This window comes from Rhinoderma darwinii, chromosome 1 (genome assembly GCF_050947455.1).
Source record: "Rhinoderma darwinii isolate aRhiDar2 chromosome 1, aRhiDar2.hap1, whole genome shotgun sequence".
NCBI lineage: Eukaryota > Metazoa > Chordata > Amphibia > Anura > Rhinodermatidae > Rhinoderma > Rhinoderma darwinii.
This window is the reverse complement of record NC_134687.1, coordinates 477,257,061-477,270,355: the sequence shown is the minus strand read 5'-3', so window position 1 is coordinate 477,270,355 and position 13,295 is coordinate 477,257,061. Positions and strand designations below refer to the sequence as shown.

Sequence of the window (13,295 nt, the reverse complement as noted above, 5' to 3'; positions counted from 1 at the left end):
ATTACTGCAGTGTCCTGATAATGAATATACATCACTACCAGCCCGGACGTGATGTTTATTCAGAATCCTGACACGTCTGTAGCGTCTCTGTGAGATTTACAGCAAGGCAAACGTAATCTCGCGAGATTACGATGTAACCTGTCATTTCAAACGAGATTACGTTTGCCTTGCTGGAATCTCACAGAAAAGATTCAGAAGTGGTCAGGATTCTGAATAAACATCACGTCCAGGCTGGTAGTGATGTATATTCATTATCAGGACACTGCAGTAATGTTAGTGTTTGTGTATATGGCTGCACATAGCGATATAACTATATCGCTAGTGCAGTGTAAATGAATGGAGAGAAGTGCATGACGCTGATTGGTCAGCGTCATACACTCCTCTGTACAACGCCCACTTGGTCTAAAGTAAAAACACGCCCACTTAGGCATTAAGAAACTCATTAGGATAAAGCTAAAAATCGCTCATAAAGTGGTTTAAAATAGATCGTTTTTCTAAATAAAAAGCACTACTGTCACCTACATTACAGCGCCGATCTCCTTATGTAGGTGATAGGGCACTTATAATGTGGTGACAGAGCCTCTCTAACTGCTGCAACCAGTGTCAGGTAGCTGCTGCAAAGGCAAATAAGATCATAGAATGTATCAAAAGGGAAAAAATGATGAGAAAATCGTTCTACCACTTTACAAATCACTACTTAGACCAGGGGTCTCAAGCACGCGGCCCGCGGGCCGCATGCGGCCCCTGGGGCTGTCATCTGCGGCCCGCGGGACACAGAGCCGCTAGTATCGGCTCTGCTCCGAGACTCTGGAATTCCCTGACATCGCTGTCCACATATGAACAGCGATGTCTGGGGCTTCCCCAGAGCCGGAGTCCCGGGCAGAGCGCTGGTGTCGGCTCTGCTCCGAGACTCTGGAATTCCCTGACATCGCTGTCCACATATGAACAGCGATGTCTGGGGCTTCCCCAGAGCCGGAGTCCCGGGCAGAGCGCTGGTGTCGGCTCTGCTCCGGGACTCTGTGGAATTCCCTGACATCGCTGCCCATATATGGACAGTGTGTCAGGGTCTTGCCCAGAGCGGAGCAGAGCGCTGGTGTCGGCTCTGCTCCTGGACTCTGTGGAATTCCCTGACATCACTGTCCACATATGAACAGCGATGTCTGGGGCTTCCCCAGAGCCGGAGTCCCGAGCAGAGCGCTGGTGTCGGCTCTGCTCCGGGACTCTGTGGAATTCCCTGACATCGCTGTCCACATATGAACAGCGATGTCTGGGGCTTCCCCAGAGCCGGAGTCCCGAGCAGAGCGCTGGTGTCGGCTCTGCTCCGGGACTCTGTGGAATTCCCCGACATCACTGCCCATATATGGACAGTGTGTCAGGGTCTTGCCCAGAGCGGAGCAGAGCGCTGGTGTCGGCTCTGCTCCTGGACTCTGTGGAATTCCCTGACATCGCTGTCCACATATGAACAGCGATGTCTGAGGCTTCCCCAGAGCCGGAGTCCCGAGCAGAGCGCTGGTGTCGGCTCTGCTCCGGGACTCTGTGGAATTCCCTGACATCGCTGCCCATATATGGACAGTGTGTCAGGGTCTTCCCCAGAGCGGAGTCCCGGGCAGAGCGCTATTATCGGCTCTGCTCCGGGACTCTGGGGAAGCCTCTGACATCGCTGTCCATACATCGACAATGATGTCAGGGGCTTCCCCAGAGCAGGAGTCACAGTGATGTCAGGAGCACAGCTGGAGTCCCAGGAAGAGCCTACTAGCGCTCTGCCTGGGACTCCAGCTCTGGGGTTGCCCCTGACATCTCTGTCCATATATGGACGGTGATGTCAGGAGCAGAGCTGGAATCCCAGGCAGAGTGCCAGAAGCGGCTCTGCTCCGGGACTCCAGCTCTGGGCAAGCCCCTGACATCACTGGGGCAGCCTCTACAGAGGGCACTGGGGCAGCCTCTACAGAGGGAACTTTGGCAGCCTCTACAGAGGGCACTGTGGCAGCCTCTACAGAGGGCACTGGGGCAGCCTCTACAGAGGGCACTGGGGCAGCCTCTACAGAGGGCACTGGGGCAGCCTCTACAGAGGGCACTTTGGCAGCCTCTACAGAGGGCACTGGGGCAGCCTCTACAGAGGGCACTTTGGCAGCCTCTACAGAGGGCACTTGGGCAGCCTCTACAGAGGGCACTGGGGCAGCCTCTACAGAGGGCACTAGGGCAGCCTCTACAGAGGGCACTGGGGCAGCCTCTACAGAGGGCACTGGGGAAGCCTTTACAGAGGGCACTGTGGCAGCCTCTACAGAGGGCAATGTGGCAGCCTCTACAGAGGGCACTGTGGCAGCCTCTACAGAGGGCACTGTGGCAGCCTCTACAGAGGGCACTGTGGCAGCCTCTACAGAGGGCACTGTGGCAGCCTCTACAGAGGGCACTGTGGGATTATCTACAAGTGGGTGTGTGGCAGTATCTGAAGAGGACACTGGCATTATCTAGGGGTGTGTTGCATTATCTACAGAGGGCACTGTGGCCTTATCTACAGAGGGCACTGTGGCCTTATCTACAGAGGGCACTGTGGCCTTATCTACAGAGGGCACTGTGGCCTTGTCTACAGAGGGCACTGGGGCAGCCTCTACAGAGGGCACTGGGGCAGCCTCTACAGAGGGCACTTTGGCAGCCTCTACAGAGGGCACTGTGGCAGCCTCTACAGAGGGCACTGTGGCAGCCTCTACAGAGGGCACTGTGGCAGCCTCTACAGAGGGCACTGTGGCAGCCTCTACAGAGGGCACTGTGGCAGCCTCTACAGAGGGTACTGTGGCAGCCTCTACAGAGGGCACTGTGGCATTATCTACAAGTGGGTGTGTGGCAGTATCTGAAGAGGACACTGGCATTATCTAGGGGTGTGTTGCATTATCTACAGAGGGCACTGTGGCCTTATCTACAGAGGGCACTGTGGCCTTATCTACAGAGGGCACTGTGGCCTTATCTAGGGGTGTGTTGCATTATCCACAGAGGGCACTGCAGCAGCATCCACAGAGGGCACTGCGGCAGCATCCACAGAGGGCACTGCGGCAGCATCCACAGAGGGCACTGCGGCACTATCTAAAAAGGGGCTGCCCAATCTTGACATGTGTGCTAACTGAGCCGCCGGACTGCATTTAGCGACACTTAAACTGGAAAGCTGGATTGTTGAAATAAGCACGTGGAGAAATATCTCAAATTTTAAACCTAGCGGTATTATTATAGTAATGTAGTATTATTATTATTATAGTAATGTAGTGTTATAGTAGTTCAAATAACTAATTGATTAACAATAATTTTGTATTGTATCAAATTTGAAAGTAATGCGGCCCGTCAACTTCCCATTTTTTCTATATGCGGCCCACTTACCTGGCCGAGTTTGAGACCCCTGACTTAGACCATACATGGAATACTGTGTACATGTTAAGGATCTGCCAGGCACAGCTTCTGTATCCACGCCCATAGGTAATCAGTCTGCACCTGCTTCTATGTCTGTGAGACTGACTCCATCTTCCACCACTCAGGATGGCAGGCTTAGGAGTGGGAGAGCCTATCACAGCCTGGCCAGACGGAGCTAGGTTCCCGCCCTCCGTCTATTTATACCTGCCTTTCCTGTTCCTCCTTGCTTGTGATTCTTCTCTGTTGGTTTCCTGGCCCTGCTGCAGCTTCTTGAACTACTTGTCCCTGCTTCGTATTGACCCTGGCTTACTAACTACTCTTCTGCTCTGCGTTTGGTACCTCATACACTCCTGGTTTGACTCGGCTCGTTCACTACTCTCCTGCTCTGCGTGTGGCACCTCGTACTCTCCTGGTTTGACTCGTTTACTACTCTTGTTGCTCACGGTGTTGCCGTGGGTAACTGCCCCTTTTCCCTTTGTTCTGTGTTTCCTTATCTGTTGTCTGTCGTGCACTTACTGAGTGTAGGGATCGTCGCCCAGTTGTACCCCGTCGCCTAGGGCGGGTCGTTGCAAGTAGGCAGGGACTGAGTGGCGGGTAGATTAGGGCTCACTTGTCCGTTTCCCTATCCCTGTCATTACATAATCACAAGCCCATATACCTACTCTACCCTGGTCCCTCACACCACTATGGACCCCCTTGAGACCCTGGCTCAGCAAATGCAGGGACTCTCCCTACAGGTCCAGGCCCTGGCTCAGAGGGTCAACCAGCCTGATGCTACCATGGTAGTGCCCCTCACCTCACCTCTTGAACCCCACCTCAAGTTGCCTGACCGGTTCTCAGGGGACCGGAAGACTTTTCTCTCCTTTCGGGAGAGTTGTAGGCTCTATTTTCGTTTAAAACCCCACTCCTCAGGTTCTGAGAGCCAGCGGGTGGGTATAATTATGTCCCGACTCCAGGAAGGGCCCCAAGAATGGGCCTTCTCCTTGGCTCCTGACGCCCCTGAACTTTCCTCCGTTGATCTTTTCTTTTCTGCTCTCTGACTGATTTATGACGAGACTGACAGGACTGCCTTTGCCGAGAGTCAGCTGGTGACCTTACGTCAGGGTAAGAGACCTGTTGAGGAGTATTGCTCTGACTTTAGGAAGTGGTGCGTAGCTTCTCGGTGGAATGACCCTGCCTTAAGGTGCCAGTTTAGGTTGGGTCTGTCGAACGCCCTGAAAGACCTGCTAGCTAGCTATCCCTCTTCTGACTCCCTAGACCAGGTTATGGCTTTAGCGGTACGACTTGACCGACGTCTCAGGGAACGACAACTTGAACGTTTATGTGTTTTCTCCTCTGACTCCCCCATGATGCCTCCTGAGGTTCCGTTGCTTCGTTCTTCCACGGAAGACTCGAGGTACCTATGCAACTCGGGGCCTCCGTGTCCCCCCAACATTGTAGAGAGTTCCGCAGGAAGAATGGTCTCTGCTTCTATTGTGGGGATGCCAAGCATCAAGTGAACACCTGTCCTAGGCGTAAGAATAAGCAGCCAGAGAACTTCCGCGTCTAAGTGATCATCGGGGAGGTCACTTGGGCGCACAGGTATTTCCCGTAAATATGAAACGTAATAAAATCTTGCTTCCCTTTCAGGTCTCTTTTGGTGGTAGGTCTGCTACCGGCAGTGCCTTCGTGGATTCAGGGTCGTCTGCTAATATCATGTCTGTGGAATTTGCTATGTCTCTAGCTATGCCTTTGATTGATTTGCCTAAACCTGTCCCGGTAGTGGGTATCGACTCCACTCCTCTTGCTAATGGTTATTTTACACAGCATACCCCTGTTTTTGAACTCCTTGTTGGCTCCATGCATTTGGAGCAGGGCTCTGTACTGTTGATGCAGGGATTATCGTCCGATTTGGTTTTAGGCCTTCCCTGGTTGCAGTTGCATAATCCCACGTTTGACTGGAATACTGGGGATCTTACCAAATGGGGTAATGAATGCTTGACGTCATGTTTTTCTGTTAATTCTATTTCTTCCCCTGAGGAGGTGAACACGCTACCTGAGTTTGTTCAGGACTTCGCTGATGTTTTCTCTAAGGAGGCCTCCGAAGTGTTACCTCCTCATAGAGAATACGATTGCACTATCGATTTGGTACCAGGAGCTAAGCTCCCTAAGGGTAGGATATTTAATCTCTCTTGTCCCGAACGTGAAGCCATGAGAGAGTATATCCAGGAATGCCTGGCCAAGGGTTACATTCGCCCCTCTACTTCTCCGGTAGGTGCTGGCTTCTTCTTCGTAGGGAAGAAGGATGGTGGTCTTAGGCCATGCATTGACTACCGTAACTTGAATAAGGTCACTGTAAGGAACCAGTATCCCCTTCCTTTGATTCCTGATCTCTTTAATCAGGTTCAGGGGGCCCAATGGTTCTCTAAGTTTGATCTACGGGGGGCGTATAACCTTATCCGCATCAAAGAGGGGGATGAGTGGAAGACAGCGTTTAACACGCCCGAAGGTCATTTCGAATACCTCGTCATGCCCTTTGGGTTGTGTAATGCTCCCGCGGTCTTCCAGAATTTCATAAATGAGATTTTAAGAGATTACCCGGGGGTATTTCTTGTAGTGTACCTTGATGATATACTTGTGTTTTCCAAGGACTGGTCCTCCCACATTGAGCATGTCAGGAAGGTGCTCCAGGTCCTTCGGGAAAACAAACTGTTTGCGAAGACCGAAAAATGTGTGTTTGGGGTGCAGGAGATACCATTTTTGGGTCAAATCCTCACTCCTCATGAATTCCGCATGGACCCCGCCAAGGTCCAGGCTGTGGCAGAATGGGTCCAACCTGCCTCCCTGAAGGCGTTACAGTGCTTCTTGGGGTTCGCTAATTATTACAGGAGATTTATTGCTAACTTCTCGGTCATCGCTAAGCCTCTTACGGACCTCACTCGGAAGGGTGCTGATCTCCTCCGCTGGCCTCCTGAGGCTGTCCAGGCTTTTGAGGTCCTTAAGAAGTGCTTTATCTTGGCCCCGTGTTGGTTCAGCCCAACCAAATGGAACCATTTATCGTGGAGGTTGACGCGTCCGAGGTGGGAGTGGGGGCTGTCTTGTCCCAGGGTACCAGGTCCCTCACCCATTTCCGTCCCTGTGCCTATTTACTGAGTGTAGGGACCGTCGCCCAGTTGTACCCCGTCGCCAAGGGCGGGTCGTTGCAAGTAGGCAGGGACCGAGTGGCGGGTAGATTAGGGCTCACTTGTCTGTTTCCCTATCCCTGTCATTACAGTACAGTTTTGACACTAGAACTTTGGGTTATTTAGTTGGAAAACATCTGCTTAGGGGTGACCTAATGACATTATATAAAAAAGGTCAGTACAGAGATATGTGAAATAATCTATTTATACCCAGGACTGTAACAACAAGGGGGCATCCTCTATGTCTAGAGGAAAGTTTTCTACACCAAAATAGAAGCAGGGTCATTATTGTAAGAGCAGTAGGACTATGGCACTCTCTGCCAGAGGAAGCTGGTGTGGTTAATTAAAGTTCAAAGTAATAATTTTCCAAGTTATGTGTACTAGATAATGTAGATGGGTCCTTGATCCAGGGATTTATTCTATATTTGGAGCCAGGAAGTTTGTTTTTTCCCCTAAGATGAGAAAAATTCGCTTCTACCTTATGTTGTTTCTTCCTCCTCTGGATCAACATTGCAGGAGAATAGGTTGAACTAGATATATTTATGTTGGGTTTTTTCAACGTAACTGTTTCACCTCTAAAACGCTCTCCACCATATTGCACCTTCCCACATCTGTTCTCTCATATTAGTCAGTCAACCTACCCATTAATAATTTTTCCAGGCTACATATTGACTGTGTAATTCTTTGCATCTGACCATCCAACTAAAGCTAGTCATATACAAACACAGCTGATCTATAAAATAGGTACAATAATAGTGCTGCTCGCTAAAGTAGATGATATGCTGAATATATCCTTGTAGTACCCCTTTACTCTCTACTCTATAAATAATTCAAATTCAATCATGAAATTTATTGTGGGAGAAGAAAAATAAGAAAAAAAAAATCTACATATTAAGTTAATACCTGTGTCATACCGATTTTGAAGCTCCATAATAAAATGATGTGCATTGGCTCTTTTGGCAGCACTTATAATTACTTCCAGAGGTACAGAACTTAGACCATAACAAATGTTACTATGAATGGAACGGGCAAATAGCACAGGTTCTTGGCTCACCATTGATACCTATTGATTAAAACAAAAAAAAAAGTTAGCAAACAAGCGCTAGAACGTAAGCATCAATAAGGCTAAGCTCTAACTAGCCACTATACTAGACACATACGGTTCCTAGGTCAATAGTTTTACCCTAGAGTCTAACAAAACAAATTGCTTTCCTTATATGTGTAATGCTCCGTATTAGACAATATACTAAGGAGTGTACCAGAACTAGGATTTGGCCTCGAGGAGGGTGACTCAGCGTAGCACAGTGTTGCGGAAACAGACTGTTGTTGGAATAGGAGTTGTCCAAGGAGTTGCGGAGAAGTTTGGAAGCAGGCAGGGAAAATGAATAAGACCATTATTGAATCGGTGCAATCTAGCCTGGGGAGTCTAAGGCTATGTTCACACAGAGTATTTTGGGGGAGGAATATCTGCCTCAAAATTCCGTTTGGAACTTTGAGGCAGATTTTCCTCTCCCTGCACGCCGATTTTCGCGCCGTTTTTCGCCCGCGGCCATTGATTGCCGCGGGCATAAAACAGCGCGAAATACGCTTTCTCTGCCTCCCATTGAAGTCAATGGGAGGTCAGAGGTGGAAGCGCCCGAAGATAGGGCATGTCGCTTCTTTTTCCCGCGAGGCAGTTTTACTGCTCGCGGGAAAAAGACGCCGACGCCTCCCATTGAAATCAATGGGAGGCGTTCTCGGGCCATTTTTGCCGAGTTTTGCGACGCGGTTTCCGCGTCAAAAAACTCGGCAACATACTCTGTGTGAACATAGCCTATGGAATCCCACATTCTCCACCCTTAACCGATGCAAGGAGGTTTGGACTTTGCCGGTAAGATTCCAAGATTGACCCCAGGACAGTCCCCAATAGATGGTTGGACTGTAGATGTGGTCAGATAAGTTAGGTCGGGAACAGGTGGGCAATATCAGGTCCAGTAATCAGCTCGTTACATGGATAATTTTGATTAAGCGGAGTCAAGATGAAAACGTAGTCAAACATAGGAAATCACAGGGAACAATGGAAACAAAACGCCATAAAACTCATCACCATGGCTATAATAACAAGATGAAGAGAAAAATTCAAAGCATTCACCCTTTTAGAAGTTCAATCACAGGTTTTTATTCATGTTATAACTGTGTAAATGATAACTTCTCAGTAGATTTCCATTTTTTTTTTTTTAACTTTCAAAAATTTTTTTTTGTAAATAATTTTTTACACTTTTTATTAGTGCCCCTGGGGGATTTGAACCAGCGATCGTCAAACCTGGAGGCCTTCATTCGGCGCGTCACCAGTGGCGTAGCTATAGGGGTCACAGCGGTCACAATTGCGACCGTGTCCCAAAGCCAGAGGTGCCCGCGGCCCCCCCCCGCACCACATCAATAAAAAGTTACTATAGTAACTGGGGTCGCGGGTCCCTGTTACTATAGTAACTGACAGTACTTACACACCTGGTTCCGGAGCGCAGCGGAGGTCCTGACGTCACAGCGCTGTGCACCGCGCACAATATCCCGACCCTGGATAGAGTCAGGACGTCCGCTGCGGCTGAAGAGGAGGGTAAGATTAATATCCCTGTCTGCTGGAGCTGATGGGTCGGGGTCCGACTCCCGGGACCAGCCAATCAGCTGTTTTGAAGGGACCGCAGTGCTCGTACGAGAGCTGCTTCCCCTTCATTCCGTTTACTTGCTCACACTGTGAATCCGTGTCGGCGACTCACAGTGTGAGCAAGTAAGGGAAATGAAGGGGAAGCAGCTCTCGTACGAGTGCTGCGGCTCCTTCAAAACAGCCGATTTGTGGGGGTCCCGGGAGTCGGACCCTGACCCATCAGGCCGTCAATATTTAAAAACTGGACAACCCCTTTAAGCCTACGATGTAGCAGGCTTAGAGGGCCCATGAGACAGGATCACAGATTGTGTGATGCTGTCTGCTGGGCCCTGTAGCTAAGCCAATCACATGGTAGGCTTAGATACAGGGCCCATGTGTGAACCTGTCTGATGGGCCCTGTATATAAGCCTACCACACCGTAGGCTTATATATAGGGCCCCAGCAGACCGTAATCTTATACTGTATAAGATTACTGTCTGCTGGACCCTGTATCTAAACCTACCTTGTGGCAGGCTTAGATACAGGGTCCAGTGGACAGTATCACACATGGGCCCTACATCTAAGCCTACCACATATGTTACTAATCGGTTTTTTGTTTGTGTTTTTTTTTAAAGGTTCGGTCGTTGGACTACGTTGATTTCGAGGACTACTTCGATGACGGCTTTTTTTATTATCAAATTTAAACTTTATTACTACAGCCTTAGTAATGGCCGCCGGCTGATTGACAGCGTACATTACTAAGGCGGGGCTTAGTGTTAGCCGCTGCAGGGGCTAACACTGACCCCCATTATTACCTTGGCACCCACAGCCACCAGGGGTGCCGGGAGGAGCCGGGTACGATCTAGTACTTGTCCATCTATAGTGATGGTCGGATACTGTTTCGGCCGCGGGCTGGTATTATCAGGCTGGGAAAGCCCAGAAACAGCAGCTCCCCCGCCCCCCCGGGTAATGCCAGTCTGCTGCTGCTTTATTGTATCTGGCTGGTTATGAAAAACTCACGTTATTTAAAAAAATAATAATAATAATTGGAAAGAATGATGTGGGGTCCCCCCCCAATTTTCATAACCAGCCAGATACAACACAGCAGCATTACCAGGGTGGGAAGGGCCACTGTTTTTGGCCTTCCCCAGCCTAATTTTACCAGCCTGCGGCCGCCCCAGTGCCCGGCCATCACTACAGATGGTCGGGTACTGGGGTTCGTACCCGGCTCTTTCCAGTACCCCTGGTGGCGGTGGGTACCATGGTAATAATGGGGGTTAGTGTTAACCTCTGCACCGGCATAACATTAAGCCCTGCCTTAGTAATGGATGCTGTCAATCAGACAGCAGCTATTACTAAGGTGGTAATAATAAAGTTTAAAAAAATACAAGGACATAGAAAAAATATTTTGTTGAAATAAAAAATCCCACACAACCCTCATTAACCATTTTATTGAGAATAAAAAAAAACGCTGTCATTGAAGTAGTCCAGCGACCGAACCTGTAAAATAACAAACACACACAAAAATAATTAGTAACACATAAAGAAGCAAAACAATTATTATTCTTACCTTTCCTGGGTCCAGCGCTGGAGCCGCAATGTCAGCGAGCTATGCCCTATATCTAATCCTATCATGTGTGATACTGTCTACTGAGCCACTGTATCTAATCCTATCCATAGTTTATAGGGTCGTAGTGCTATAGATATGCTGTCTCCTATACACACCTATACACACACACACATTTTCTTGGGGGGTGACATATGTATTGGGGCTATTTCCCCATACATTTTAAAACCTTAGTGACGCCCCTGGCTGCTAGTGCTGCATTGTTGGGGTGGCCCAATATGAACTTTTGCATCGGGGCCCATGAGCCTTTAGCTACGCCCCTGCGTGTCGGATAATGGGGGAGGGCGATGGGCTGTCGAAGGGGGCTGCCTCCCTTTTTCTAACGGCTTAGATGCTGCAGTCTAAAACCGCGGCATCTAAGTGGTTAAATGGTCAGGAGCAGAGCGATCCCTGTTCCTGGACGTTAGTGCGAGGTGTCAGCTGTAATACACAGCTGACACCCGCAGTGTATGATGCGGGCTCAGCGCGTAAGCCCCCTCCATTCTTTAACCCCCGAACCAAGACGTATGGGCACATCCTGGTGCGTCAAAGGGTTAAGTAGTCTAGGAGGTTCAGGTAAGTTGTACGTGTAATAGAATTATTGTTATATTGTGTGTTTTATGTCATGTGTCACGTGTTTACAATGAACCTTTACAGAGTCTGGACAAGTAATGGACCAGACTCTTCCCTTTCTCTGTAGGTTTGTCTCCATTTTAAGAAATGAGGTCAGATCATGTATTACAGTATGTGAAAGTTTTTATGTGTTCCTTATAATCTTAATATCTAAATGTTCATCAATTGCTCAGTTTGTGCTGCTTTTGCTATAAACAAAAAAAATATAGCTGCTTTTTCTGCGCCATTTCAAGGGCTGTTATGACTGGATTTAGCTTGCCATGTTTTTATGTGTTTTATGTGTAACCAATTTTTGATTTTGCCAGGAAATCTGCATTTCCTTAGAGGTTACAAGGTCTTTAAGTGGTTACCTATAGGTTCAGTAGGTAAATGCACTTTAGGAAATGTCTGACCCTTTCTGAGTAGTTAATTTTCTCTTTCCTTTACACAAGTTTCATATTATTATTTTTTTTTTAATCAGTTCAATTTTATTCAATAAACTCCACATTATTACAGGTCATTGTACGTTCTCATACAGTGTATAAGCAAATTTCAAAAGACCCAATTATTTACATCCAACCAAACATTCCCTTCCCCCCAACTCCCCCTTGTATCCCCCCAGCCGGTCTTCTCAGTACCACTTTTCCAATCCTCTCTCCTTCTCTTCCCCTTTTCCATTCCCCATCCTACGCCTGCTCTCCGTATGTACCCCCCCGTCAGTGGCCCTATACCTGAACGTGTGACCTTAGTGTCATTAGCTCCACAGAAGCATACCCAGATTGATCAATCCACCTAGCCCATTGTTTTTCAAACTTGACCCTGGACCCCCTCTTGGAGTATATCCTATATTCCATCAGAACCTGTGAGTTAAGTGCCCCTATGATTTCTTGTTTTGATGGTGGCTCCGCATCCAGCCAGTGCTTTGCTATTCCTTTCCTAACTTGATACAGTATTTTAGCGATTGCCAACCCTGACATCCTATCCCCCACCAAATCTCCAACATACCCTAGGAGCATTACCACAGGATCCCATGGAATCTGTACCTCAAACACTCTCCCCACTAGTTCCAATATTTCCGTCCACAGAATCCCCAACCTCCCGCATGTCCAGAACATATGAAGGATGTCTGCTTTTTCCTCCGGGCACCTAGGGCACTTGGCATCTGCTCTTAATCCCATTTGTTTCAGCACCCACGGGGTCCTATACACCCTATGTATCAGAAACAACTGCGATCTTCGTTGTGCTACATTAATGGACAAAGTACATGTTGCTGCCAATACCGCCTTCCAGTGGTCTGTTGTAATAGGACCCACATCCCTCTCCCATACAGCTTTCACTGGTGCCATAGGATCCCCCAGATGTTCCACCAATAACCTGCGATAAACCAATGAAATTAATCCTTTTGACGTTACTGCTTTTGCAATATGCTCCAACACCCCCGCGGCATGCATCGTCAGGTCCACACTGACCGCTTGTGTCTGCACAGCGTGCCGAATCTGCAGGTACTGATAGAACATGCGGGAGTCCAGTTGAAACTCCTCCCTCATTTGCTGAAAGGATTTGAGTATGCCTCCCTCGTACAACTGACTCAATCGTATTATGCCTTGCTGCTCCCACCCCTGAATCCCTTCCAATTTACCCAATTCCCCCAAATAAGCATTCCTCCAGAGTGGTGTATATTTAGTGCACTCTCCTATCCCCAGCAATTTCTTGCACTGCCACCACACCTTGTGTATGAGCAGCAGAGTGGGTCTGGTACTCGCCATCTGTTTATAGCTGTGCGCTTCCAGTCCTGCCAACGGGTTCTCCCCCCCCAGATATGATAGGATGCGCGCACTGGACCCCCATGTCTCTTCCTGCTCCCACCCCCAGAAATGTTGACATTGGGCAGCTAAATAAT

The 13,295-nt window shown here is 48.7% G+C and overlaps 1 protein-coding gene and 1 long non-coding RNA gene across 3 annotated transcripts in view; one reads left to right on the top strand and one right to left on the bottom strand.

The window, feature by feature from the left end:
- The window catches only part of ABCB9 (ATP binding cassette subfamily B member 9), a 137,988-nt gene that overhangs the window by 19,462 nt on the left and 105,231 nt on the right, over positions 1–13,295 (bottom strand). The window contains exon 10 of one of the 2 annotated variants that reach the window (XM_075834099.1): positions 7,461–7,620. In XM_075834099.1, coding sequence (XP_075690214.1) covers positions 7,461–7,620 — 160 coding nt within the window. The remainder of the gene's footprint in view (positions 1–7,460; positions 7,621–13,295) is intronic. The other variant, XM_075834100.1, reaches the window with a different exon arrangement.
- The window catches only part of LOC142658390 (uncharacterized), a 78,733-nt gene that overhangs the window by 57,471 nt on the left and 7,967 nt on the right, over positions 1–13,295 (top strand). The gene's annotated exons all lie outside the window — the stretch shown is intronic.